This window comes from Streptopelia decaocto (genome assembly GCF_964273445.1).
Source record: "Streptopelia decaocto genome assembly, chromosome: 5".
Lineage (NCBI taxonomy): Eukaryota > Metazoa > Chordata > Aves > Columbiformes > Columbidae > Streptopelia > Streptopelia decaocto.
Genome location: NC_138659.1, coordinates 57442676 through 57467281, shown reverse-complemented (window position 1 = coordinate 57467281; position 24606 = coordinate 57442676). Strand labels below are relative to the sequence as shown.

Here is a 24606-nt window from a genome sequence, read left to right as displayed (position 1 = left end):
CTGGCTGTCTCCATGTCTCCGTAGCACTGTAGAGCAGGTTGGGGCTCTTTCCCTTGCATTTTGTCCAGCACAACAGCCTGGGTTAAGGTGCTGTCACCCTGGGGCAAGGCCAGGGGTGAGCAGGGCACAGCCAGAGCCTCATGCAGCTGCCGTTGTACACCTTTTATTAGCTATTGCACCCTGTCCAGTACACTTAGTGTCCTTGGAGACCCTGGCTGTTCCCAGCACCTGCTTTCCAGCAGCCATGCTCCTACGCGGACTGGCTGCTTAGTGCTGCTGTGTGAATCCCGGGTGCGCCTCGGCCCCGCATCTGTCCTCTGGCCCCTTCTCTGCGATCCTGCAGGGAAGAGGTGCGTGAGAATGACGCGGCCTGGCCGTGCTTCCCCGGTTCCCCCGGCCCACACCTACCGCAGGTGACTAAAGCGCCGCAGTGCCGCTATTCCGCCGCCGGGCTGGGCCGGCCGCCGCCGGAGCCGCCGCAGGGCCCTCGCCATGCGCCGCTGGTCCCCGTACCGCCAGACGAGGCGGGCGCGCTCCTCGGGCAGCTCGGCCCCACCGCTCCGGAACAGGCTCCGCAGCTCCGGCAGCCCCACGCCCTGGAAGATGTTGGCCGAGGCCCGCTTGCGGCAGCGGGCTGCGGGCGCTACCCGCCCCGGAGGGTCGCTCACCACCGAAGCTGGCGTGCCCATGGCCACGGCCGCTGTGAGCACCGGAGAGACGGCGTCAGGCTCCACTCCGCTCCCGCCGTCCGGCCCAGCCCGCCTGCCCCGGGACCCGGCGCGGATGCCTGGCGAGGAAGGGCGGGCGGCGAGGAAGGACGCGCCGCGGCAGCAGGGAGGGGGCGGGCCGGAGCGCCGGGCAGGAGGCCAGCCGCACGGGCGGGGCCGCCCGGGAACGCGGGAGGCACCCGGCTCGGGCCGGCGCACTCAGGTCCGGTCCCGCCCCGCCGGCGCCCGGGGCCCCGCCGTGACCCACTTTCCCTCAACCGCCCCTCGCCCGCCGGCCCCTCCCACAGACCTGGCGGTGGCGGCCGACGCGAGTCCGCCGGTTGGCCGCTGCGCTCCCGGGGCCGCTCCGCGTCGCCGCACCGGGATCCTGTCGCTGCCCAGGGCCGCTCGCCCCGTTCATTCACCCACCGCGCCACGCCGCCAATCCGCGCCCGCCTCCCGCTGCCAGGGCCAATCGGCGCCGAGGGGCGCAGCTGCCCCGCCTCTCGGAGGAGGGACACGTGGCGCAAGTGACGTCAATAGGCGGGAGGTGCGGCGGGCGCGGCCCCGCCCCCGGGCGGAGCGCCTGTGCGCGTCACACCGACGGGGAATCCCGGGTGACGTAGGGGGGAGCCTCGGCGCGCTCCCCCCGCCCGCGCCGCCGGCACTGCCCGCCCCGCGCCCCGCCGCCTCCCGCCGGCTCCTCCCGCCGCCCCTCACCGCCTCCCGCCCGGCGGTGGCCTCGGCCAGCGGGCGTCCAGCGGGAGGCGCGGAGGCGGGGCGGGGCGGGGAGGAGTAGGGAGGGGAGGAGTGGAGAGAGGCCCCGCGCGGGGTGGACCGTTAGGCGCCAGATGTTTGGCAGCAGCTGGGGGACGAAGTCGCTGCCGGGGCCCCGGGTTCCGCCCGACCCGCGCCGGAGCAGGCAGGGCCCCGCCATGGCCCCCACGGCTCCCCCGGCAGTGCCGCCGCCTCCGGGACCACCGACCCGCGGCTCCCTCAGCCTCCACCGCGCCTACCTGCGGAGCCCCCTGGGTTTGCTGCGCCTGGGGCAGCTGACGCTGGGCGCTGCCTTCTGGGTGACAGTGGCGGCTCACAAATATGAGGGGGCGGCCCACTTCGCCCTCTTCGCTGCCGTCCTGGTCTGGCTCCTCACCCTAGCCCTCTTTGGGCTGAGCCTGCTGGGGCGCTGGGCACTGGTGCCGTGGCTGGGCTCCCGATGGCTCCTCACCAACCTGGTGCACGACCTGGCACTGGGCGTGGGGCTCTATGCAGCCGCCACTGGCATCATGGGCTACAAAGCTGAGCAGAGAAGCTATTGCAACCTGCCAGGCTACAGCCAGCGCTGCCTCTATGGTGCCTACCTGAGCGCCTCCATCTGCGGGGGCATCACCGCCTGCCTGTACCTCTTCTCTGGGCTCTACTGCCTTTCACGGCGCTGCCGGGATGAGCGCGACATCATCTGAGACCCTGTAGCACTTGGTTCCCCTTCTCCTCACGCATGGACAGAGTGCAGCCCCTCTTCAGGAAGAAGTGACCCTGCCACCCCATCCCCTCCTGGCTGACTGCACCGCTCTTCCTCCAGAGACTTCCGCGCAGATGGATGGACAGACAGAGGCCTCCCCTGAGCATGGCTTCCCCTGCATCCCACCGAAACAGCATGGACACCCAGCCATTACACAAGCCCTTCTCCTGCCCCTGGACAGATGTAGGCTATTGCAAGTGGAAGGACCCAAGTGGAGAGTCTCTAAGAGGGACCTCAATTTCTGGGAGCCCCTGCAGGGCCTGTGACCAGCTCCCCTACCCCTGGCCTTGCAGATGCTGTGTGCTCAGGTGGGTACTGCCCTATACCTTGGGTGGAGGACTGACCTGGGGGAGCTGAGCAGGGGGCAGTGGTGTGTGGTGGGGTTGGGTGGGCATAAGCTCCACCAACCCACTGGCAGCCCCCTCCTGCCGTTCCCAACCGCGCGGCACTTCCGCAATTCCCTAACGGAGGCTCTGATCTCAACTTCCCCAGCCCGGGCCCCTCCTCCTGTCTGGCCTGAACATGTCCGCCGTCTTGCTGGAGTCCCACGGGGCTTAGCCCCTCCCTGCCTTGTGCTCTTGGGGTGTGGAGACACCCAGGTCCCCCACAGCCTGACCTGGTGTAATTCCAGCCCCCTGGACATGCTGTCCTGTTCAGGGGCTGAGCCCATGCAGGGCAGCAAGGCCTCCATCACTGCGGGGTGAGGGGAAGGGTGAGAGGGCCATAGCCTGGTCCTGTGATCCTGGGCAGGGAGTAAATTCTTTTAGCCTTGGGGTTCACACTGCCCCGGGATGGGGCCAGGTGCCTCTGGGGTTGAAGGCAGTGGGGCACCAGCTCCCCCTGCAGCAAGGTTCGTGGCTCTGAGCCACTCAGAGCCACTGAGCTTGTCCCGGGGTCCGGCTGCTCCAACAGCGACAGACATGGCCTCGCTGTTGGCAGTGGAGACTGGCCTGTAGCCCTGCCTGGCTCTGCGGTGCTTCATTTGTCATCCCGGAAAACACTAATCTAGGGACTCTCTGGTTTCATCTTGAGGCCCTGCACTGCCCAGACAGTGTGATGAGGTGGAGGGGAAGGGTGAGCACAGCAGCATGGCAGTGCTGGGCTGCTGCTGGCACTGTGGCTGCCAGAGAGCTGCAGCCAGGCATGGGACACAGCCTGTTTTGGGAAACAGGAGAAGAGGATGCTGGCAATGGGGCCAGCCCAGCTGTGGATCAGCCTCTACAGCCTGCTGGGTGCCAAGCCCTGAGGAGGCTGTGAAGGACTGAATGGAGCAATGGGCAGCCAGAGACTGAGAATTTTTGGAGGAGCACCGCACCAGGGCTGCCCTTCCACAAGCCCTTCTCACCCTGCCTGGAGGCAGGTCCTCTCTACCACTCCCGATGAGAGGGAGAGCCTGCCCCAGTCTCTGCATGGGCTCAGGATGGAGGACAGGTGTCCCCAGCAGCTTGCCACAGGCTCTGGCTGTTGCCTGGGGTTCTCTGGTGCCTTTGTTGGGGTGGAGAGCAGCAGCTGTGATCCTCCTGGGGCTCGGAGCGGTCTGGGGTTAGCACTGGATCACTGCTGTCCCAGCCGATCCCCTGTCATGCTGCCAGACCCCAGGCCTTCTACCCCTTCCCTGGGCCAGACGTGCTGTTCCTACCCTGTGTCAGGGCTGGTCTCTGACACAGCCTGTCCCCCCTGCTCCAGTGCTATCCCAGATGCCCAGCAGGGCTTCTGCCACCACAAGTGCCTTTCTCCAGCTTTCTACAGTCCTGCCTGTCACATCAGCTCTGTCCCCCTCCTGCCTTTTCTCTGGTGCCTATGGATTCATCTTCCAAATAAAGCAATGTTGGTACTCACCAGGTGTCTGGGGCTTTGTGCCAGGGTTGGGACCTGCTGAGGATGGGCTCTGAGCTGAGATCACACCTGGCTTTGTAGCCCTGAGCCCTGGGGCTTCCCTTCCCGGAGCCTGTTGCAATGCTCATGTCATCCTGGTATGCTCTGGGGTCACGGGCAGGCTCCCCAGCATTGAGCCACTGCTCCTGGTAGCAAGGCTTAAACCTCTGCCCTTGGGAACATGGGCTGTCCCCATCCCAGCTGCCCCCTCCGACAGGGCACAGCCTGGTTCTCGCACGGGCGCTGGGTGCGAGCACCTCCCGCAGCCCAGCGGAGCGAGGGAGCGGGGAGGGCGCCAAGTGCCCGCGGCTGAGGGGACAGGATGAGGGCAGGATGCAGCTGCATTCCTGTGGGATTCGTCACTCCGGGCTGAAAGGGATCTCTGTCTCGGGGCCGGGTCACTGCTGGGCAGTGGCGCCCACCCTGCTGGGCTGCCGGAGAGCCAGGGGTGGACCGGGGGCAGCCGGCGTCTCCCGGGGCTGGCTCCGAGCCTGGGCCGCACTCCCCGGACCAGGATTAGACCCTGAACAGTGTCAGATCCAGACTGGGACTGAGCCCAGGGCCAGGGCCAGACCGGGGTCAGTTCCCGGCCCTGATCCTGGACCGGACCCGAACTGGGACCGAGTCCTAGACCGGACCAGACCCAGACCGGGACGGAACCCAGATTAGCCCCAGGTCGGCCCCGAGCCCCAGATCTAGATCGGACCCACCGGCCCGAGCCCCACGCCCAGACCGCTGGCAGGATCCAGCGCACACCCGCGGACCCGAGCGCCGCAGCGCCGGACCCGCCCCGGCGCCCATGGGCGCGCTTGGGTCCCCGCGGGGCGAGTCGGGCGGGGCGGGACGGGGCCGGGTGGGCGGGGCCGAACTGCCGTCCCTTCTGGGGCCGAGGCTTCTTCCGCCCCTTTGCCCGCGCAGGGGCGGGGTTTCTTCCTGCGTTTCCTCGTCTGCCTCCTCTGATTGGCTGTGTGCTGACGCCGTGGGTGAGGTCATGGCGCACCTGGCTGTTTCCCGGAAGTGGGGTGCAGCGTAGGGCTCAGCTCGGCGGCTGAGGCGCCGCAGCGGCCGGTTCTGGTCCCGCTCCCTCGGCCCAGCCCGTCATGCAGGCGGCGGAGCGCGACGGGGCGGCGGGCAGCCCTGAAGGGGTGGCGGGGGGCGGTGAGGCCCCGCCGGAGCTGTCTTCGCCCAGGGCCGCCGCCACTTTCGACCTGCTGGAGCTGGTGCGGAGCTACCGGCGGCTGGAGCTCTACCTGGAGCCGCTGCGCGACGCCGCCGAGGGCGTCCGCTCCCTCCTCCGGTACGTGTGGGCCGGGACCGGGACCGGGACCGTCCCGGCGGCATCAGGTCCCTCACCGTCCCTCTCCTCCGCAGGTGGCAGCGGCCCGTGTGCTCCCTCCTCGTCTGCCTCGGCCTCAACTTCCTCCTGCTCACCCTCGGCCAAGGTGCGTGTGGGGGCGCAGGGCCGGTCCCTGCCCTGGAGCCCCTGGCCTGACGCTGTCCTGCCTCTTCCAGCTGCCTGGTACTCGGTGCTGGCCCTGTCGGTCGTGGTGCCGGCCCTGCTGGGCTACCTGCAGGAGATGTGCCGCGCCCGGCCCGCGGAGCTGGAGCTGCTGCACAGGAGGTACCACAGCGTCCGCCGAGAGGACTTGCGCAAGGTGCAGCTCTCGCGGCAGGAGGCCGTCGCCCAGGTCAAGAGCTTGTGAGTCTCTGGAGCCCTCACAGCTGTGGGGCTCCTGGGGCCTCTGCAGCCAGGAAGCTTCTCTGTGGCTGCGGAGGGCCTGGGTTTGTGTCAGCCTGGCCCCTATAAAGCATATGAGTGTGGGGGAGCCCAGGCAAGTGTGTTTGTGGGGCTTGCTTTCTTATGTGAGGTCATGTTCACAGCCTGATCCAGCTGGAGGGGTTCCTGAGCGGGATGTGCTGCAGCTGTGAGGCAGTGTACCGTGTACTATACTGGGAGAACCCCACTGTCTCTTCCCAGTAAGTAGTACTGGGTCAGGCATCCTGTATGGGGCTTAGCGGGGAGAGGGGCCCGGTCTGTGGAGCTGCGTTTGATGTGTTTGGTACTTGGAGAGAGCAGGTGAAGGAAGGGAGCTTGTGCTTTGGCACAAATCATTCTGTCTTGACTGCTGTGTCCTGCTGCTCCTTCCCAGGTTTTACGGAGCACTGCTGGGCTCTGTCTGTGTCCTTTACCTGTTGCCGCTCTGCTGGGTCCTGGCCATCCTCAACAGCACCCTCTTCCTGGGCAACACCCAGTTCTACCAAGGTAAGAGGCCTGCTGGGGAAAAGCCCTCTGGTGCCACGGATCCTGCCCCAGTACTCTCCTGGAGTCCTTGTGTGAGCCCGGTGTCCCATGTTGGGCTCTGCTGTGGGACTTGGCGCCTCCAGAGTGCAACGATGTCCTGGGGATGGTGCTGAGCAGCCCAGATTAGGTGATGGGGCTCAAATGTGAGGCAAGACACTCCTCTGATATGTGTCCTGCCCTGGGTTTTCTTTCCTGCTCTCCTTTGTACTGGCAAAGCAGGGCCTGGTGATGCAGCCTGTGCGTGAGCATTGGCACCTCTCTTGGTCACTGACCCTGCTCTGAAGGACTTGAAATACTCTCGGTGCCTGTGGCAATGTATGATGCAGGCTTGAAAATGTGCTGTTGGAGGGGAAGAGAAGAGCTGAAGGCACTTTCTGTCCTGCAGCACATGCTAGAGGACAGTTGGAGGAGATCTGTGTCACTGAGATGTGACTAAGGCTCATGCTGTTGCCTAGCCTGTGGTGGAGGTTGCTTGCTGCACTAATGTTGGTGTGTGAGCGAGGAGGGCTCAGGGTACCTGATAGGTCAAGGTTATATGTGCCAACATCCCATCCAGAGCCGTGGAGATTGGCTCTTGCAGCCAGTTTTTGTGTGGCAGGGCTGGGGGAATGGAAGTGCCTCCCCACTCCAGCCGTGTTCCTCTCTTACCAGTGATAATGGAGCTCAAGGCGTCACTCGAGCAATGTGTGGGCACCAAACCCATTGAGAGCACTCCAGAGCCTGCTGAACCCCTGCCAGCTTCTGCCCCCCTGGATCAGACCCCCACACCCACCAGCACAGAGGTGAGATAAGGGCAGGGCTGGTGGTTGTGGAGTGGGAGCTGCAGGGTCAGCCCTTCGGTCTGGCTGTGCCCATGCCCCTCTGCCTGCAAGCTCCTTCTAGTTCTGCTGGAAGCCTGGGAGCCCCTCTTGCATTACTGGGGGCTGCCCTGCTGTGCTGGTGGCTTGGCTCAGCCCTTCAGCTGCATGTAAGGGCATGACCTGGGGAGGCAGAGGCTCACCCCACCTTCTGGGACTCACTCATGGGGCTGCTGGGCAGCTGGTCCTTTGTCCTTGAACCTGGCAGGGAAGCACAAGCCTGCCTTTGGACAGGGGCGGTGACTAGTTCTGTGAACCTCTTGCAGGACCTTACTCCTGGCAGCGTGGAGGAGGCAGAGGAGGCAGAGCCTGACGAAGAGTTCAAAGATGCTATCGAGGTTTGAGGCTGGCGGGGCTGGGTTGTGCCTGCTGGGTAGCTAGAGTGGGAAGGGTTGGGGACCTTGGTGGGCAAGCTGGGTGCTCAGGAAGGGCGACTGTCAGGCCGCGTGCCTCTGACTCCATCTGTGCTACCTCTCTGTCCCATGCTGCGGGAGAAGGAGAACCAGCTGCTGGTCATGGTGAGTACTACCATGCCAAGGTGTGCAAGAGGGGCATCTCCTCCCATCCAGAGCTGGCAGCCTTGCTGGATTTGCTGGTGGTTTGTGGTGATGCCAAGTGGAGCACCCTGCTTGTTGGATGCCAGTCTGTGGGGTGGGTTTCCCTGCAGCCCCCTGGGGTGCTTCCAGCCACCCCTCTGTGCTCACCTGGCTCTGCTCTCTGCAGGAAGATGACGAGAGCTCTCAGTGCTCAGCAGATTTTGACCTCAGCCTCCCAGATAATGGTTTTATGAGCAAAAATGAGGTGATCCGCAGCAAGGTGTCACGCCTGACCGAACGCCTGCGCAAGCGCTACCCCAGCAACAACTTTGGTAAGGCTGGGAGCAGGTGCTGCTTGGGGGAGCTCAGCAAAGTGGTGGCCACTGAACTGGGAGTGGGCAGAGTGCTGTGATGTCTGCTGGGGATGTGCTGACACCTCCACTGACCTCCCTCCTCCATGGGGAGGGTGTTCCCAGCTCTCCTGGGAAGTGCAGGGATGAGAAGGTGCAGCAGCATGGTCTCTGAGCTGAGCCTTCGTGACATGTAGGGGTGTTCCTGTGCCTCTCGCAGTCCCTGCCTGACCTCTGTTGTCCTTCTTCCAGGGAGCTGCACAGGCTGCGCTGCCACTTTCTCTGTGCTCAAGAAGAGGGTGAGTCTTTGGCTTCTGCCCCAGCTTGCTGCCTGTACCTGGGGCAGAGGTGTGGTGCTCAGCTGGCAGTCCAGCAGCAGATGACCTGAGCTACGTGCTGGGTGTTGTCACATGCCTAATGGTGCCAGGAATGCCTTGTGCTGTGGAGCCTTTGTCCTTCTGCTGCTTTGGAAGGTGCTTCAGGCCAAACCCATGTGTGCTGGTGTAGAAGACACCTGGTCTGTGCCCTGGTTTAGCCCATCTCCTGTGGCCTAAGAGCTTTTCTGTGAAGCAGAGCTTGGGGGCTGCTTGTGGGAAATGGGGGAGCAAAGGCCACACCTATTGTCTTGTCAGCCCCATGCACGTGATGCTTGGCGTGTGGTCCACTGGGCAGTTCTGGGGAGGATGTATATCTTGTCCCCTCCAGACTCACATTGCTGTCTTGCTGCTGCCTGGTGTTCTACAGACTTGTGATCTGCTCCCCTTCCTTCTGGCTCAGTCTGATATACCTCTGGGACTCTCTGGAACTTGCATCCCTCCAGGATTACAGCATAGGAAGTCATGTAGTGTCCTTAAACCTCCTGGGCCCTGTGCTCCCAGTGATTTCTTGGGCTGGGCACAGGCTGCCTGTCATGTTAGTGCATGCTTGAATGCAGATCCAGCGTTAGGCCTGGGTGGCTTGTGCGGGTGTTATGGGCAGATGACCTCTCTGGTGTTGCTGTCAGGGCTCAGGGTTTGCGCTCACTCCCCTTTAGCAGGGAATGCTGTTAGCAGTGCTCTGGCACTGGAGTTTGCTGGGGAGGGCTGGGAACGGGGCCAGAGGAGTGTCTCACCTCCATCTCTCTCTCTACAGCGGAACTGCAGCAACTGTGGGAACAGTTTCTGCTCCAGATGTTGCTCCTTCAAAGTCCCTAAGGCTGTGATGGGAGCCACAGGTGAGTGAGGAGGTGGAGGAGAGCAAAGCTCCTTCTCCCACCTGTGCTGTCTGCTGTGGGGATTTGCCCCAGCCATGGTTGAAAGGGTTGGTAGAACCTTCCTGGTTCAGGTCAGACCAGTGAAGGGTTTGCAGCTCTCAGGGCAGCCCTGTCTGGGTTCACCAGGCTGGGATGGGGAAAGGAAGCATCTCTGACACCTGCTTTCCTTTCCAGCCCCGGAGGCCCAGAGGGAGACAGTGTTTGTGTGTGCTCTGTGCAACCAGGTGCTCATCAAATGACCAAAACAGGTCCAGCCAGCTCCTGGGTCCTGTGCTACCTGACATCCAGGACAGTGGGTGCCCTGCCCTTGCTCACCTGGAGCCAGTGCTGCTTGGTTACCAGCGTGGCATCACCCTGCCAGAGGACACACGCGCTTGCCACTCCTCCTGCCAGCGCCAGGCTGCGGGCAGACCAGCCCTCCTTGCCCCGCAGCACCAGCTGGGTCCCTGTGCTAGAGCTCTGCCCTTGTCCTTGGCAGCTGCTCCAAGACTTGGGTGCTCCCTGGGACTCCCTGCGCCCTGCCATGTACTTGCCCAGGCCCTGTGGCCTGGCTCAGTGATGGAGGAGCCATCCTTCCAACTTATGGTCCTACCTCCACCTCCTGAGTGGGGCAGAACACCCTCAGGGATCTGTCCCTACCTTTTCCAGCACTGTGCTAGGTGACTGTATTTTTGGGATCAAGTCAGAGCTCTACCTGCATCTCCAGGAGAAGTAGTCTTGGGTCCTGGCTCAGCTGAGACCCTGCTAGTCCCTCCTGTGCTCCTCAGCCTCACTGCCTGCAGGTTTAGCCTTTCTCCCCCATATTTGGCTGCAGCGCAGAGAAGGCAAGAGAGTGAATTTGGGCTGGGCTGTGTGGCCGGATCTCCAGCTGCAGTCTGAGAAGAGGCACAAGTTTGTGCTGCTCCGTGCACTTAGTGACTGCTGCTTTCTACTACAGATTAATATATATGTGTATATAGAGAATAACCAATAAATCTCTTCCCCTTAACTCACTCTTGTCTGGGTCCCATGAAAACCGTCCCGGTCCCATGAAACCCGTCCCAGTCCCAGGTCACCCCAGCACCTCTGTGATCTGCAGGTGGTCATGGTGATGTGTGTCTGTGCCACCAGCTCCCTTTACTTACTGGAGTTTCCATCTTCTGTCCCACTGTGGCCTTCTTTGCCCCCACTCAGGGCTGCCTGCGGCTGCCCCTCTGGCTGTGCCAGGGCTGGATTGTGCTGAGCTGGAAAGCAGCTCAGCTCTGGCAGGTGCTGCTGGGCTCCCTCCCTGCCTGCTGGGCCTGCCCCTGCCCTGCCTGGGTGGTGGTCCCAGCAGCTGCCTGACTGCACAAGGGTGACCTTTCCCTGTGTGAACAGCAAAGCTCCCAGCTATCCCAGGAATGTGACCCTGGCTGCCATGCAGCTGGGAAAGGCCATGGCCTGGGTCCCTGCCAGCCAGCTGCAGCTCCCCCTGAGCGGGGTGTCTGGGCTGGCATTGCCCAGTGCCCACCAGCCTGTGACACCCACTGGCCAGGGAAGGTGCTGGGGGACCAGATCTCGCTGCTGACTGTGCATTCCACCAGTGTGGGGCAGTCCTGGGGCTGTCTGGACCATGGGCTCACAGATCCTTCTCTTGAGCTGTGTGCTGTGGAAATTTGGGGAAAAGCTGGACTCAGTGCTGATGATGGTGTTGAATTGTGCTGAGTGTGCTGCCAGGGTGAGTGGGGGGAGTCAGTGTGCAGTCACTGGGGACAGTGGAGCAGCCATAGCATTGTGGAGGGGCTGTGTGGCACCCCAAGAACTGTTGGGTTGTGTTTGTGGGTGGGGGTGTATCTGCAATGGGATGAGCACTGGGTGAGGGGTGAGAGCACTCACCTGCAGGGAAGTTGACCTGTAGAGCTCAAATGGCTGGAGACAGAGAGAAGGTACGTGTCTTTCTAGAGAAAACACTTGGACCGATGAGCTGATGGCCATGTATGTCTAAACACTCCCTGGAAAGATGCTAATGATGCAAAACAGAGGGCTACAGACAAACTTGGGCTCTGGGAGATGGGGTTTTATTTGCGCACTTTAAATTTTGCAGTAAAATGGCATAATTAACGATGTTTATTCCTATGGCAGCGTGCTCAGCCGCCTTGCTCTGAACATAGCTTCTAACAATATTTGATTTTTTTCCCCAGCTTTTTTTCACGTTGGCTGGGGTGGAGGGTGGGGGTGCCCTGCGTGTGAGGCTGTGGCAGGGGCTGTCTGCCCCATGTCCCTGGCTGGCTGTGGGGCAGGGGCATGGCGCCCCAGCTGGATTGGGACGTGAGTGCCCTTAGGGGCTCTGGGAGGTGGGGGGCAGCTGGTGGGGCTGAGGTCATGCCCAAGGAGGGGCTGCAGGAGCAGGGATCACCCTGGTGCAGGGCAGGTGCCCAGTGGCCTCATCAGCCAGGAGGAGGGTGGGCGCAGGCATCCCGCAGCCTCAATTCCCCTCTTGTCCTGGGAGGTTCACCCGCAGCAGCCCAGCTCCGGCGAGAAGCCACAGTGTCAGGCAGCCAGGTGCTGGGTAAATATCCTGGCAGCTGTGTTCGTGCCTCCCTCACCCAGCAGGACAGACAGACGCAAGTATGTGCTGGGTAAACAGGGCTTTCTGGTGGTGCAGAGGTGGGTGTCCAGGGATGGTGGCTACCTGGTCCAGGATTGGCCCCCCACCATGCTCAATGCCAGGCTCCCTGCATGCACCTCCTGTTCCCAGCCCACAGATCTGTGCCCTGTGGGTGACAGAGGGAAGCATCTCTCTGGCAAACACCCTCAGACCAAGCCGTGGGGCTCCAGCAGTAGTGATGCCCCTGTCCCCTCCATCCTCCCAATCTCCCCCGCTCCCTGGGCTGGTGCAGAGGTGGCTGGGATGTCTGGGGCTCCCGTGATGGCTGCGACCACTGGGAACCCCGTCCCTTGGCTTGGCTGGACTGCTCAGCCTCGGCTCTGGGCATGGTGCCTGGAGCGGGTCTGGAGCTGGAGCCCAGGGTGATCCTGCTCCCCCAGGCTGCCCCACTCAGTGGGCAGGACCAGGAGCCCCCTCCCATCCTTCCCGGGGTCCCTGAGGGAGCTGCAACGTACAGTTGCCCATGAACCACAGGGAACTGTTCACAGGCTTCTCGAGGCAGAATAATTTACTGTGGTGTGGTCAGGCAAGGGTGCCTGGGCTGGCGGATGAGGGAGTGTATGTCAGGGGAAACAGCAGGACTGGTCTGGGTGGGGGGCTTGGAGGTGGATCTCCCCACATTGAATCATGTAGGATGGGAAGGATGGGGATGCCCAGACAGAGGCCATGCTGCTCTGGGTATTTGGTCTTGGGGGTCTGCAGGGACAGTGGGGCAGGAGGGACCTGCCTTGGCTGGGGTGGGTCCTTGCAAAGGTGGGATGATCCAGGGCTGGGGTGCATGCTCGGGGTGGGGGGCGATGTGGGATGCTTTAGGGGGAATGTGGGTCTGGAACATGTTATAAGGGAGCTGGGCAGGGGACACAGGGGTGCAGGGCAGGGCTCTCAAGTGCAGTCAGGGGATCCCAAGAGGGACAAGCAGGGATCCCAAGTGCAGGCAAGGGTCCCTGGGGTGCCGGACAGGAGGCTTGGGGGTAGCCCAGGGCCTCTGGTGCAGAGCAGGGCTCACAAACATGCAGAGCAAGAGTCCTGGGTGCAGGCCGAGGTCCTGGGTATGGGCAAGAGTCCTAGGAGAAGAACAGGGGTCCCAGGGGTGCAGAACAGGGCTCTCAGGAGGGGGTGGGGGTCCTGGCTGTGGATCAAAGCTCCTACGAATGCAGCTATGAACCCTGGGGGGGTGCAGAGCATGGTCCTGGGGTCTGACTAAGGGGCTGAGGGGAGCAGAGATGGGTTCCTGGGATGCTAAGGGTGCAGCATTGGCCCAGTGCAGGAGTCCCAGGACAGGCAGAGCCTTAGTGCTGCCCAGCCCCATAGAGCAAGGGGTGGTAGAGGGGACACGGGTAGGAGAACATGAACTTGACGGCAAACTTCATCTCCTTGTTGTGCTTCTGCCAGGGGTAGACAGCAAGGAGCAGCAGGCGGCCGCCCACCTTGCGGCCCATCACCAGGAAGCTGCCACTGAGGCTGTCAAGCTGGGGGCAGGGGCAGGCACCTGCATTTCTCATGTGCAACACCATCTTCTTGGTGTCCTTGCGCTTGAGTGGGCCCAGCTTCAGCACCTTCTTCTTCTGGGCGGCCACCAGCCGCCGCTCCCCATTTTCCTCCGTTATCTCCTTGATGCGCATCTTCACCACTGTGTGGGACAGCCGTGGGGTATGGTTGTTGGGGACATGACTGCCATGGGGCACTGCTAGGGTGCTGCTGGGGAGGGAGGGTCTGGGCTAGGCACCTGTACAGCACAGGGTGTAGCCTGTCCCCAGGGTGGGACCCAGAAGAAGGGTCTCTGGGGAAGTTACTGTGTGAAGAAGGGAAGGGGCTGTTGTTGGGCAGGGGTTTCAGCAGAGGCCTCCAGTGACCCTCCTAAGTGTCCCATTCTGTCTATGCCCCCACCAATGTCTTCTGTGGTGTACCCATCCCATGTACACAGGGTCCAAGGAAATGGCTTGGGAGGTCTCCCATGGGGCTGTCCCTGGAAAACTGTGCCCTCCAGCCAACACCCACCTCGGCTGTCAGAGCTGGGGGAGGGCAGCCCCTTGTCCAGGGTGGGCAGGAAGGGGACCCCAGCACTCACCGAAGTCACTGGAGCACATCTGCTCCATCATGCCATCCGCCTTGTGCTCCATCTCACACTGGGTGCAGATCTTGGACACTGCGGTGAGAGACCAGCCACTGTCACTGTTCCCTGCTGCTGACGTCTGTCACCTCGGCCAGCTACACTAGGACATGCTAGAAGACCCCCTGGCAGTCCCTCTTCTCCCTGGGCAGCTGTACTGAGGTGAGACTGGAGGCACAGAGCACCTCACTGAACTGTGTTCCAGCATCCTTGCAGGAGGGATGGGCTATGAGAACACCTCCGGTCCAGCTGCCAATCTTTGGGGCAGAGCAGCAGCAACAAGGGTGGCCCCAGTCCAAAGGGTGTCACAGCCCTGATCCTGACCCTGGGCCACCTTTGGGTGATGTCCCCTTCCCTGCCTGAGAGGACAGCCACCCTGCAGCAGTGGCGTGGGGCCAATACGCACAGGTGCTGGATGCTTTTTGCTACTGGGATGGGACCCAGTAGGAGGAAAGGGACATAGCTCTGCCATGGGTCCCCCAGAAGCTCCCGTCTCATCCCACATTCACCCCTAGTGCTGCTCCCACAGTTGTTCTGCTCTCTACTGCCCTGGAGCAGCTCTGTGCAGGCAGTGGGGTGTCTGGCTCCCCTGGGGCCAGGGTGCCTGGATCCCAGGACAGCGAGGGCTGCCCAGCCAAAGCAGCTGATGCTGCTGATACTGCATCCACTTGTGCCCTGCAGACAGAGGGTCTTTGGCCACTGCCCCAGGCCCTGCTTTGAGGGGTGAAGAGATGGGGGTGTAGGGGTTCTGCAGGGGAACCTGCATGCAGGTCCCCGGATGCATGGGGACACACTGCTGGCAGGTGCCTTGCGTGCGTCCCCATCCCATTGCAGTGCCCTTCCTGCTTACCTGGTGGCGGGGTGGCCTTGCTGTTCCCAAACTGGACAGCGATGCAGAGCTCGTGGTCGGAGGGAAACTTGCCACAGTGCAGCATCTCAGGCCAGGGGAAGCCGTAGGACTCCATGACAGGGGCACAGGAGTCGCGAACCACCTCACAGAGGGAGCGGCAGGGATAGACGGGCCGGTCGAGGCAGACGGGGGCAAAGAGGGAGCAGAGGAAGAGCTGGGTGTCGGTGTGGCACTGCTTGGCGAGCAGGGGCACCCAGCTGCTGGCCTGCTGCTTGGCCTCGGCCATGGTCTCATGCTCCAGCAGGTTGGGCAGCCGCATGCGCTTGTAGCCCACGTCGCGACAGAGCTGCATGTCTGGCGGAATGTCGAGGCACTGTGGCTCCCGCCCGTAGAAGCGCCCATGGGACAGCCCCTCGGGCTGCCAGCCGTAGTAGTCGTAGTGCTGCCCGCCGCCCGGGGACCCCGCCAGCGCCAGCGCCAGGGCCAGCGCCAGCAGCGCCGTGCCCCGGTCCGCCGGGGCTTCGCCCGCCCGCGGCATCGCCGCTGCCCGTCTGCCGCCGCCGGCTGCCGAGCGGGACGGGAGCGCGGCTGGGAGCGCTGCTGCCTCCCCTGGCGCCTCCCCCGCTCGCCGCCCTTTCTAAGGAGCCCGGGGAGGCCTCGCCGGCAGCCAATCTGCTCCGGCCGCCGGGCCCCCCGGGGCTGGCCCCCCGGCCACCCCGCTGCCGCTCGCCCTCCCGCCCCGCTGCCCCAGCCCTCCCGCCCCTGGCAGGCCGGTGGGTGCGCGGCGCTGTGCACCCCTTGCCCTCCCAGGGAGCTCCCTGCACGCAGCCCCCTCAGCCAACCCTGGCTCTGTGTGCCTCTGAGTTATGCCATTTAGAAGTGCTGTCTCATCTGCCCCACGGGGATATGTTGTGGGCGCAAAGTGTCCCTGTTATCCACCAGCCCCTCTGCCCCCATCCCACCTGGCACCCTGGAGGTATGGGGCAGGGGACCCTGGTTCCTACTCCTGTGCCCCGTGGGGTATGGGTTTGAAGATGCTTGGGGTGCTGGGGATGGAGGAGCAGGACACCCCAGTGGCTTCATGCTGCAGCACTGGGGGCACTTGGAGTACCCCCGTGCTAGGTGCCACTTGTGGTATCATTACCAAGGTGATGCCATGGGTATGGCATCCTTATTCCTCATAGATGGCCCTGCCAGCATGCACTTTGGGCAGCCTGTGGTCTGCTGGGCATAGACGTAGCTGGAGTTACATCTCCCAGCGAAGGGTTTGTACCCAGGCTCTGGTTGGTACCCAGGGCACGGGCAGAGCTAGAGCCCAAGTGGGGTAAGGGTACTGCTGGGGCCACATTCCCCCATCCCCTTGGAGATGGGCTAGGCTGGGGGGTGCAAGGCTCAAGATCCCATTAGAAAGCCATTTGTCTGCAGGGGTTATCTGGGGCACCCCCTCCCCTTCCCACGATCAATGCCCCTGCCTGACCAACAGGCTTTGGGCTCCCTCTGGCCCCTGCCCAGAGGATAAGGCGGCTCTATTAATGGGCAACAGAGCAAACAGCCCTGTGCAGGCAGGTGATAGCAACTGCCCTTTGCCCTGGGCTGGGGGCAGGGTCCATCTCCCCAGCCCTGGTGAGTTCCCTCTGCTTTGGGGCCGTGTTAAGAACCTCACCAGCACAACCTGCACTTGCCTGCAGCCTGCCTGCCCTGCCCATGCCCTCCGTGCTTGTCACAGCACCCGTCACTGCATCACCCAGGGATGCTCACTGCTGGCCTGAGGCTGGGCTGAGCTCATGCTGTCCCTCCCAAGCCCCGGAGATGGCACCGTTAATGTATAACTGCTGGGGAGCATGATAAGATAGAGTGGTCCTTTATCAGGGCTGCCCGGTAGCAGGAGGGAGGGTGCTGGAGGCATCGGGCTGTCACAGTAGTAGTGAGAGTGCCTGGAGATAAATGCTGATAGAAAATAGCTAATCCATGATGGATGTGCTGGGGCAGGGCAGTCAGTGAGCTCAGCTAATTGCCATGGGAGCTGCGTCGGGAAGGGGCCGTCGAGACCTGGGAGCAGAAGCGGGGAGGTGGAGGCAAAGGGAGCTAGCGTGTGTGGGATGGGGCCGTCAGTGTGTGGGATGCTGAGCACACCTTGTCCGTGGGTGTGCGATGTCCTCAGGTTGTCCCTACAGCACTGCTAGCACTCTAGCTGTCCTGCTCTTGGCCAGGGACCCATTCCTGGCTCTCAGCCCACCCTGTTTCCCAACCCAGTCCAGCCCCCAGCACCCACAGTCACTCCCAGGAAGGTGCTGGGGGTGCTGAGCACCCTGTGCCCGCTGGCACACCGGGTAGAGGTGAGTGGGCTGGTTGGGCTGGAGGACAGTGGAGGGAGGAGCTTCCTGCCAGGTGGCCTGGTTCCCCCATCTGTCATGATGCCTTCATTAGAGCCACTGAGTCACCTCCTGGCATTGTGGCTAGGTTGGAGGAAGCAGGGCTGGCCGCATTAGAGGCGTGTCCATCCCCTGCTCCAGACCTGCCAGGTGACCTGGGAGCCTTGTCCCCTAGCTGAGACTGTGCCTCTGCTCTGGGGGGTCCCTGTAGCACCCCTGTTGTTTCCTTAACTCTTTCCCACTTAAGCTGTCACAGGGCTGGGGGGAGACATAGCCAGGGGAGGTAAATCTGGGCAACCTTCCCTGTGTCGGGTCTGCACAGGCTGCTCTGCTGCCTGCATGCCAGTCCTCTGCGCATGCAGCCGTCTGGAGGACTGACACTTGTGCCTGTCACTCTGGGGAGCTGGCTATGCCACCGCCTCTGTCACCTTTCATGGCAGCGAGACTGGAAGAGGGACCATGGGGACTGCCCCCTCCACGCTGGGGACCTCAGGGACGGCCAGCCAAGGTGGCATGGTAAGAGGACATCCCCTGGGGTGCCCCTGCAGCACTCTGGGCCCTCCCCAGGGACCTGTGCCTGCCCGGAGCACAGAGCAGGTCTGAGCTGGGGGGCAGGAAGCTCCTGGAAATTGAGATGCTGAGCAGGGTCCTGGCCGTCTCCTCCCGTCCTCCCTCATCATGTCCCTGCTCCCTCTCCCCAGGCTTGGGCAGGCTCCATTGCATCCTTCTGTCCTCCCTAGCTGTTTGTCGCGTCCCAGCCCCATGCCAGGCTTCTGGGACTCCTGGCTCTTGAGCTGTATCAGTGCTGGGCATGGGCCGCACCTGCCACATATCAGGGACACTCAGGAGGGGACAGCAATAGGTGTCCCAGAGTGTTTGGCAGCTCCCAGGAGAGAGCACCCTTGCATGGAGAGCAATGTGGGGCTGACGGCACAGCCCCGTGGGGGTGGCCCTGCCTGGGGGGGCAAGGGAGGTTGGGGCATGGCTGGGGACACTGTGGGGCCAAGCTGGCCCAGGGATATGGGACGGTGGGCCAGACAGCGGGCAGGGGCAGCAGTGGCCGTGCACTTGCCCTGCGCCCACACATGTTCCCGCTTGCCCAGCAGCCGCAGGAATGTGTCTGGCAGTGTTCCCGGCCCAGCTGCAGGGCCGAGGCCGCCCTGGCGCCCTCCCAGGCCCCCCAGCATCTTCTGGCCCTGCCTGGCTCCTGCCAGCCTGCACACAGACCCCTTGTTTGCTGCCAGCCCCATGGCCTTGGCCTCCAGCCCCCTCTGTGGGTCAAGGAGGGGGGACGTCCCGTGTCAGGACACTCCTGGGGAAGAGCCCTATTGCTTTGCAGCATGGCACTGTGCATGAGGACACAGGGACATGGGGACCCTCTCTGCAGTGCTGCTTGCCCTCTGAGCCACTATGGAGGTGGGAAAAGCCACTCACTTCTGTTCTCAGCACAGTCCTGCCTCCCAGCTAGCACCTTTGCCAAAGCTGGACCTTGGTGTATCCCTCTGAAATGACATCCCATCCTGCTCACCCCTTTGCAAGATGGTTTTGCACCCCTCCTGCCCATGCAGTCCAGTGGGTTGTGCTGGGGGTGCTGCCCCCACTCCACTTTGGAGCAAAGGCTCCCAATGTAACAGGGTCCTGGCACCATCCGCTGGGGTGGACACAGCCAGACATGGCAGTGCTGTGCATGCCGCACAGTGGTGCACATCCTCATTGTGCCCATCTTCACGGCACCCAGGCTGTAGGGCCAGTGAGTCCCAGTTTGGCCAGTCAGTCTCTGTGTCCTTCATGAAGGGGCAGGCTGGGGCACTGGGAGCTGTTTTCCTGTGGTTCCCGGTGTGGGGGACACATTCCCCCGCCCATACTGGTGTACACACCTGGCATCTCCCAGGAAAGGTTATCAGCTAATCACCCTGCCTTGCTGTCTCTGCACACCTCCCAAATGTCACTGTTGTCCTCGCTGGGGTGGTGAGCTCATACTCCTCTCCTCCATCCTATTAATCAAAGCACGTCCCCCCCGCCCCCCCCTCCCTCCCCCCAGTGCCATGTAAAGCACCTGCCAGGGCCTGGCCCTACCGTGGCTCCTTTGAAGTGAAGCCAGAGCTGCTGACAGCCCTGACAGACTGAGGAGGGGGCTTGGCACATAGCGGGTGCAAGATGGGGCCCCAGGGATTGGTCTTGGGCTGGCTGCAGGGCTCCAGCTGTCAACCATGTCCCCCATCCACCGTGCTGGGACTGCAGGGAGGCCCAGGGTGCCGGGAGCATGCGAGCATCCAGGGGCATGCCGGGCACACCCTCCAGTCCTGGCCTGGGAGTTAAGCACAGGGGCTGACCAGGGGCACCGCAGGGTCATGGCTGCCGAGGTGTGATGAGCACAGGCACGCTGGATGTGTGGGGCTGGCCATAGGGCCCCAAGTGCATCTCAGACCTGTCCTGTGGGGCCAGGAGCAAGGGCTTCTGTGCAGTCAGGCAGAGCCAGAGGCCAGGGGAGGTCTGCAGAGTCTGTTTGTGTGACAGGACAGAGCCCCCTCGCTCCAGGCACAGGGGAGGACCCAGACAGCTCTGGCAGCAGCCATGCGTACTATGCCCACCCCCACTGCCAGGCAGCCTAAAAATAGCCCCTTGGGGCTTGGCAGGTGGAACAGAAGAGCCAGAGCCCTGTTGCTGCAAGCACCCTGCTGGCCCTCTGCATGGTGTGAGGGGGTGGGGGGACAGCAGGGTTGTGCAGCACTTTGTGACTGCCCTGACCCCTTTCTGCCCTGTTCCTACTGCCTGGGATCCTGTCAGCTACACCAGTGCTGCTCCAGCCCTGCCCTGCTCCGCTGGGAGCTATGGCACAGCATGACATGGAGTGGCACAGCATGGCATGGTGTAGTATGGCAGCAGCCTGTGCCCTCTGCATGGAAACCAGCAGGGTTTGTCATACTCTGGTTAAAACTGGGAACCCCACAATGGTGCATCCTGCATGGAAGGGCTGTCAGGCCCCAGTGGGCTCCAGAGACTTTGGGTGCTGCAGACACCACCGGCAGGGCCAGGGGCTGTGCAGGGATGTCCAGGCTGTTCCTGTCCTGCCTGCCACTGGGCAAGGCTTGCCCCTGGGTGGTAGGGCTGGGGGAAGGTGGCTCCCCATGATGAAGTGAAGATGTCCCATCAAAGGACACTCCTTGTCATGTGTCCTGGTCCTACAGACAGCAAGTCTGAGTCTTGTAAGGCTGCTGGAGCCCAGAACTGAGAGTCCAGAGCCTGGGCTGGGTTGTTGCAGCCAGAGAAGGGACATCCCTGGGGCAGCACCACAGCTGCACCACGCAGATGGGCAAAGTCTGGGGTGGCAGGGACAGCTGGGCTCCCCTAGCTTTTCTCAGCCCCTTGTAGAGGCGTGGGAGAGCAAACTTCATCTCCTGGCAGGGGCAGCATTGCCATGGCAACTAGGAGGGTGCTGCCAGGCGGGCAGGCGAGCCCTGACGTGGTGGTGACACGTAGCACGGGAAGGAGCTGGGATGCAGGGCCTGGGTTTGGGTGCATCTGGGGACATGCTTGGGTGTGTTAGTGAGGGCACGTGCACCTGAGTGTGTGCCTGGGGAGTGTATGGGGGGGTGCAGGCAGGTGTGGGCATCCAAATGCACGCATGAATGCCTGTGTCTATGTGCACACATTGTGTGTGTACATGTGAGAGTACATCCCCCTGAGGGGGGTCCTTTGGCTCTGTGGAATTGTCTGGTTAGGGTGTACCCCACTGCTCTGGGGTTCAGGCTGGCAGGGATGCTCTAGACCTCAGGAGCAGTAAGTTTTCTTCCCAAAAGCCATAGGATGTGTAGCTTGGGGTTCGTAGGGGAGATGAGCCCTCTGACTTGTGTCTCTGCCTGCATGTGTCCTTTGGTCCCTTGGTCACAAACCCTGCCACACTCCAGAGTACAGGGTCTGCCCATCAGCTACTCCAGGGCTCTGCCTCTGGTTGCTCTGCCTGAAGCCTGGGCTGGTAATCAGGACAGGGAGCAGAAGTCAGCTGAAGCTGCCCCTGTTTCATCAGGGCCCCTGTGCCGCAGGCAGCCAGCTGTGCTGCGTTAGCAGCCTGGGCAGACGTGCTGGCAGAGTTCCGCACTGCCTTTAGCATCGCCCAGGTGTTGAGGGAAGGGCTGGCTGCTCTCCCGCCTGAACAGGGCCCTGTGCCCAGCCACTCCATCCCTCCACCTCACCCCGGCCCCAGCTGTGAGCACCCCCTCCTTGGCCTCTCGGGAGATCCTCTGTTCCTCCCGTTTGGCATTTCTCTGGCTCTAATTGAGCTGTCAATGGGCATAGATAACAGGGAATTCGTTAGGTCTCCACTTTGATGTCTGCCCGTGCTGCGATTGCAGCACCCACCCCAGCAGAGCTCAGTGCCAATTGCAAATCCTTTGCAAACAAACAGCTTCAGCCGAGGCCCTTTGGCACGGCAGGCTGCCAGCCCCACAGCCGGCCCCCCAGATCCGGGCCAGCCCCACAGCTGCCCATGCTCCCCCGGTTACCTCCAGCAGCACCCCCTCGGCAGCCAGTCCCCCCCAAGGACCTACAGCCGCAGGTCCGCAGCACCCGTGCCTCGGTACCCGCAATGCCGGCTGGACAACCGAGACCTACAGCAGCAGCTGCCGCGGGGACCAAACACGGGGCAGCCGGACGGTACTGCCGTCCCCAGCAATGAGGCCGCGTTCCCCATGGGCTCCGTGCCGGTAGCGGCGGGAGCCCATCCCCGCCGCCTCTGGGCGGGCCGGGCTGGGCCGGGCGGCTGCGCACACGGGGCGGCCGGGCCCGCCTCCGCCGCTCGGCACAGCAGCACCGCGGACAGCGCCGGTCCCCCCGCGCGGCTCCGCACGGCCCGGTGGCAGCGCCGGTTCCCCCCGCGGCACAGCCCTGCCCCGCCCGGGCGCCCGCCGCGCCATGGCCACGGAGGTGGGTGAGCGGCGGCACGGCGGGGCCAACCCGGCAGCGGGCACGACCCGGTGCCGGGCTGCGGCGGAGCCCTCCCGCTCTGCCCTCCCCGCCCGCCGCCGTCGGCTGGCTGGACGCGGAGGAGTGGGGTCTGCGGTGGGTGAAGTGCCGTGGGAGGGCAGCGTGGGGCCGGGGTCCGCGAGGGTGCAGTGGGGAGTGGGTTAGTGCAGGGCTGGAAGGGGTGTGCGGTCTATGCACAGAAAGGCCAGTGTGTATGTGGGGTGCCTGGAAGGGTGGGCGGTGCAATGTGCACTTGTTGGAGGGAGCAGCGTGGGCCTGGGGTGGGGTGCCCCGGGAGGAGGGGTGGCTGTGGGGCTAGGTTTGCTTCCCCTAGATGCCCCAGGTGAGACCCAGGGGCTGAAGGTCTGTGGGCGCACACCATGAGGTTGCCTCATGTCACCCAAGGAGAAGCGTGCAGGGAGGGGTCTGACACAACCTGGCCACTCCATCCTCTTCTCTAGCCCCCCCACAGGTGCTCCATGGCCCAGACCCTGGGGAGCTGGTGTGGGCCCTCATACCCCATGGCATACCAGGGCTGGCGGTGTTGGGCTGCGCACTTGCTGCCGATCCCTTTTGTGCAGCCACCTCATGACAGCCTGGTCACCTGCTGTGCTGCCACTGCAGACCCACTGTCTGGCCTTGCTTTCCTCCTCCCAGCTGGGATCTGCTGGAGCGGCTGCATGCTGGGGCACTGCTGGGGACAGAGGGCTCATGCCCTGATGCTAGGGGGATGGCATTATTCCTGGAGTCGCCAGCCCCCAGCAGGGATGCCCATCGTCCCATGGCTGCAGCCCCTCAGCTCACCCCACCACCCCCCAGGTGCACAGCCTGCAGGAGCTGCGGCGCAGCGCATCCCTGGCCACCAAGGTCTTCGTGCAGCGGGATTACAGTGATGGGACCACATGCCAGTTCCAGACAAAGTTCCCCCCAGAGCTGGAGAGCCGGGTAGGAAGCTTGGCAGGTTGACAGGATGGGGGGTGCCCTATGTTGGTGTCATATGGGGAAATGGGGTCTGAAGACACAGGGACCTCATGGGGTGTTGTACAGCCCTGGGCCAGCTGGTGCTGCTGGGTGCATGTAATCACAGCCACCTTGCACAGTCTGCAAGGGCTTAGGTGGTCCTGTGGACCAGGAGGTGAAGGGCTGCAGGCTCAGCAAGTGTTGGCATGGGAAGGAGGTGGGCAGGGGCCAGGCAGCTGAGGCATCAGCTGGGCAGGGAGGAGGAGGTTAAGTGCTCCTCAGGGCCCGCCAAGGATGGGCACAGGGCAGTGCAGGGGGTCAGCCTCTGGCCAGACTCTTCTTCACCCCAGTTTCTGCTCTAGATTGAACGGCAGCTCTTCGAGGAAACCGTGAAAACTCTTAACAGCTTCTACGCTGAGGCGGAGAAGATTGGGGGCAGCTCCTACCTGGAGGGGTGCCTGGCCTGTGCCACTGCCTACTTCATCTTCCTCTGCATGGAGACGCACTATGAGAAGGTGCTGAGGCCCAGGAGAGGGCGTGGGGACAAGCATGGTTGCAGGCCTGCCGCTGGGCACAGGGGTGGCACAGGGAGCAGGTGGGCTGGAGGCCAGAGCAGGCAGCAGTGCCAGCAAGCCCTGAGTGTCCCTCTGTGTGCTGGCAGGTCCTGAAGAAGATCTCCAAGTACATCCAAGAGCAGAACGAGAAGATCTATGCGCCGCGGGGGCTGCTGCTCACCGACCCCCTGGAACGTGGCATGAGGGTTGTATCCTCTGGGCAGTGGGATGCTGGGGGGATGACAAAGGCGAGGGGTGGGTGAACACCTGGAGTAGGTGCTGGGCAATGGGGCTAGCCCATCTCGTGATGATCCTTAGCAGGGCCCAGATTGAGATCTCCATCTACGAGGACCGGTGCAGCAGTGGCAGTTCCAGCAGCGGCAGCTCCAGCAGCAGCAGCGGTGGTGGGGGCGGTGGTGCAGGGGGCCGGTGACTGGCAGGGGGTCCCTGCAGGGATTTGTACTGCCGGGACAGTGGCCTCTCCGAGCTCCGCAGGCTGCACTACCAGAGCACCCGCTTCTGAGCCCAGGGCAGGTGGGAGGGCGAGGCCGGGGGCTGCCCGGCAGGGCTGCCCACCCCCCTCTGCTCTGTGCCCCTGCAGTGGCTCTGCCCCTGCTCAGACCCACTATGGGCAGGAGCTGGGGCATCCCAGGTGCTTCCCACTGAGCCAAAATGGTGCCAAGGGGCTCCCACAGCCCTTCTGGTGCTCTGTGCTGCTGCCCCTGCACCAAGAAAAGGGAGCTTGCCCTGCTGTGGGCAGCCCCAGCTGGC

General features: G+C 63.2%; 5 protein-coding genes across 6 annotated transcripts; 3 read left to right on the top strand and 2 right to left on the bottom strand.

Moving 5' to 3' along the window:
- Window positions 1-37: 37 nt before the first annotated feature.
- AVPI1 (arginine vasopressin induced 1) lies at window positions 38-1177 on the bottom strand. Its single transcript, XM_082054137.1, has 3 exons — window positions 1018-1177; window positions 409-700; window positions 38-337 (listed from the first exon to the last, which is right to left on the bottom strand). Exons 2-3 carry the CDS (start codon window positions 687-689, stop codon window positions 268-270), a joined length of 351 nt encoding a protein of 116 aa, XP_081910263.1. The 5' UTR covers window positions 690-700; window positions 1018-1177; the 3' UTR covers window positions 38-267.
- MARVELD1 (MARVEL domain containing 1) lies at window positions 1175-4064 on the top strand. Its single transcript, XM_082054136.1, has one exon. It carries the CDS (start codon window positions 1559-1561, stop codon window positions 2168-2170), a length of 612 nt encoding a protein of 203 aa, XP_081910262.1. The 5' UTR covers window positions 1175-1558; the 3' UTR covers window positions 2171-4064.
- A 1027-nt stretch (window positions 4065-5091) lies between these two features.
- ZFYVE27 (zinc finger FYVE-type containing 27) lies at window positions 5092-10393 on the top strand. 2 transcript variants are annotated; one of them, XM_082053520.1, is made up of 11 exons: window positions 5092-5401; window positions 5476-5546; window positions 5617-5803; window positions 5986-6081; window positions 6255-6367; window positions 7058-7188; window positions 7530-7601; window positions 7987-8131; window positions 8402-8448; window positions 9281-9362; window positions 9576-10393. In XM_082053520.1, the coding sequence occupies exons 1-11, from the start codon at window positions 5205-5207 to the stop codon at window positions 9638-9640; spliced, it is 1206 nt and encodes a 401-aa protein (XP_081909646.1). In that variant the 5' UTR covers window positions 5092-5204; the 3' UTR covers window positions 9641-10393. The 2 variants fall into 2 exon arrangements, with proteins under 2 accessions (XP_081909646.1, XP_081909647.1); XM_082053521.1 differs by lacking the exon at window positions 5986-6081.
- A 1041-nt stretch (window positions 10394-11434) lies between these two features.
- On the bottom strand, window positions 11435-15564 carry SFRP5 (secreted frizzled related protein 5). Its single transcript, XM_082053863.1, has 3 exons — window positions 14988-15564; window positions 14096-14173; window positions 11435-13657 (listed from the first exon to the last, which is right to left on the bottom strand). The coding sequence occupies exons 1-3, from the start codon at window positions 15523-15525 to the stop codon at window positions 13317-13319; spliced, it is 957 nt and encodes a 318-aa protein (XP_081909989.1). The 5' UTR covers window positions 15526-15564; the 3' UTR covers window positions 11435-13316.
- A 2254-nt stretch (window positions 15565-17818) lies between these two features.
- GOLGA7B (golgin A7 family member B) lies at window positions 17819-24392 on the top strand (the record flags this gene model as incomplete). Its single annotated transcript, XM_082053648.1, has 5 exons — window positions 17819-17875; window positions 23141-23266; window positions 23644-23796; window positions 23943-24044; window positions 24164-24392. The coding sequence occupies 5 exons, from the start codon at window positions 17819-17821 to the stop codon at window positions 24266-24268; spliced, it is 543 nt and encodes a 180-aa protein (XP_081909774.1). The 3' UTR covers window positions 24269-24392.
- Window positions 24393-24606: the final 214 nt, after the last annotated feature.

What these genes read in the sequence shown, in the direction of transcription:
- AVPI1 (XM_082054137.1), bottom strand. Translation starts at nt 689, where the DNA reads ATGGGCACGCCAGCTTCGGTGGTGAGCGACCCTCCGGGGCGGGTAGCG. An exon ending in CGGCGCTTTAGTCACCTGCG is followed by an intron (nt 338 to 408) that starts GTAGGTGTGGGC and finishes TCTTCCCTGCAG; the next exon opens with GATCGCAGAGAAGGGGCCAG.
- MARVELD1 (XM_082054136.1), top strand. Translation starts at nt 1,559, where the DNA reads ATGTTTGGCAGCAGCTGGGGGACGAAGTCGCTGCCGGGGCCCCGGGTT.
- ZFYVE27 (XM_082053520.1), top strand. Translation starts at nt 5,205, where the DNA reads ATGCAGGCGGCGGAGCGCGACGGGGCGGCGGGCAGCCCTGAAGGGGTG. An exon ending in CCTGCTCACCCTCGGCCAAG is followed by an intron (nt 5,547 to 5,616) that starts GTGCGTGTGGGG and finishes TGCCTCTTCCAG; the next exon opens with CTGCCTGGTACTCGGTGCTG. An exon ending in CCACACCCACCAGCACAGAG is followed by an intron (nt 7,189 to 7,529) that starts GTGAGATAAGGG and finishes AACCTCTTGCAG; the next exon opens with GACCTTACTCCTGGCAGCGT.
- SFRP5 (XM_082053863.1), bottom strand. Translation starts at nt 15,525, where the DNA reads ATGCCGCGGGCGGGCGAAGCCCCGGCGGACCGGGGCACGGCGCTGCTG. An exon ending in CAAGGCCACCCCGCCACCAG is followed by an intron (nt 14,174 to 14,987) that starts GTAAGCAGGAAG and finishes CTCTCACCGCAG; the next exon opens with TGTCCAAGATCTGCACCCAG. An exon ending in GATGTGCTCCAGTGACTTCG is followed by an intron (nt 13,658 to 14,095) that starts GTGAGTGCTGGG and finishes TGTCCCACACAG; the next exon opens with TGGTGAAGATGCGCATCAAG.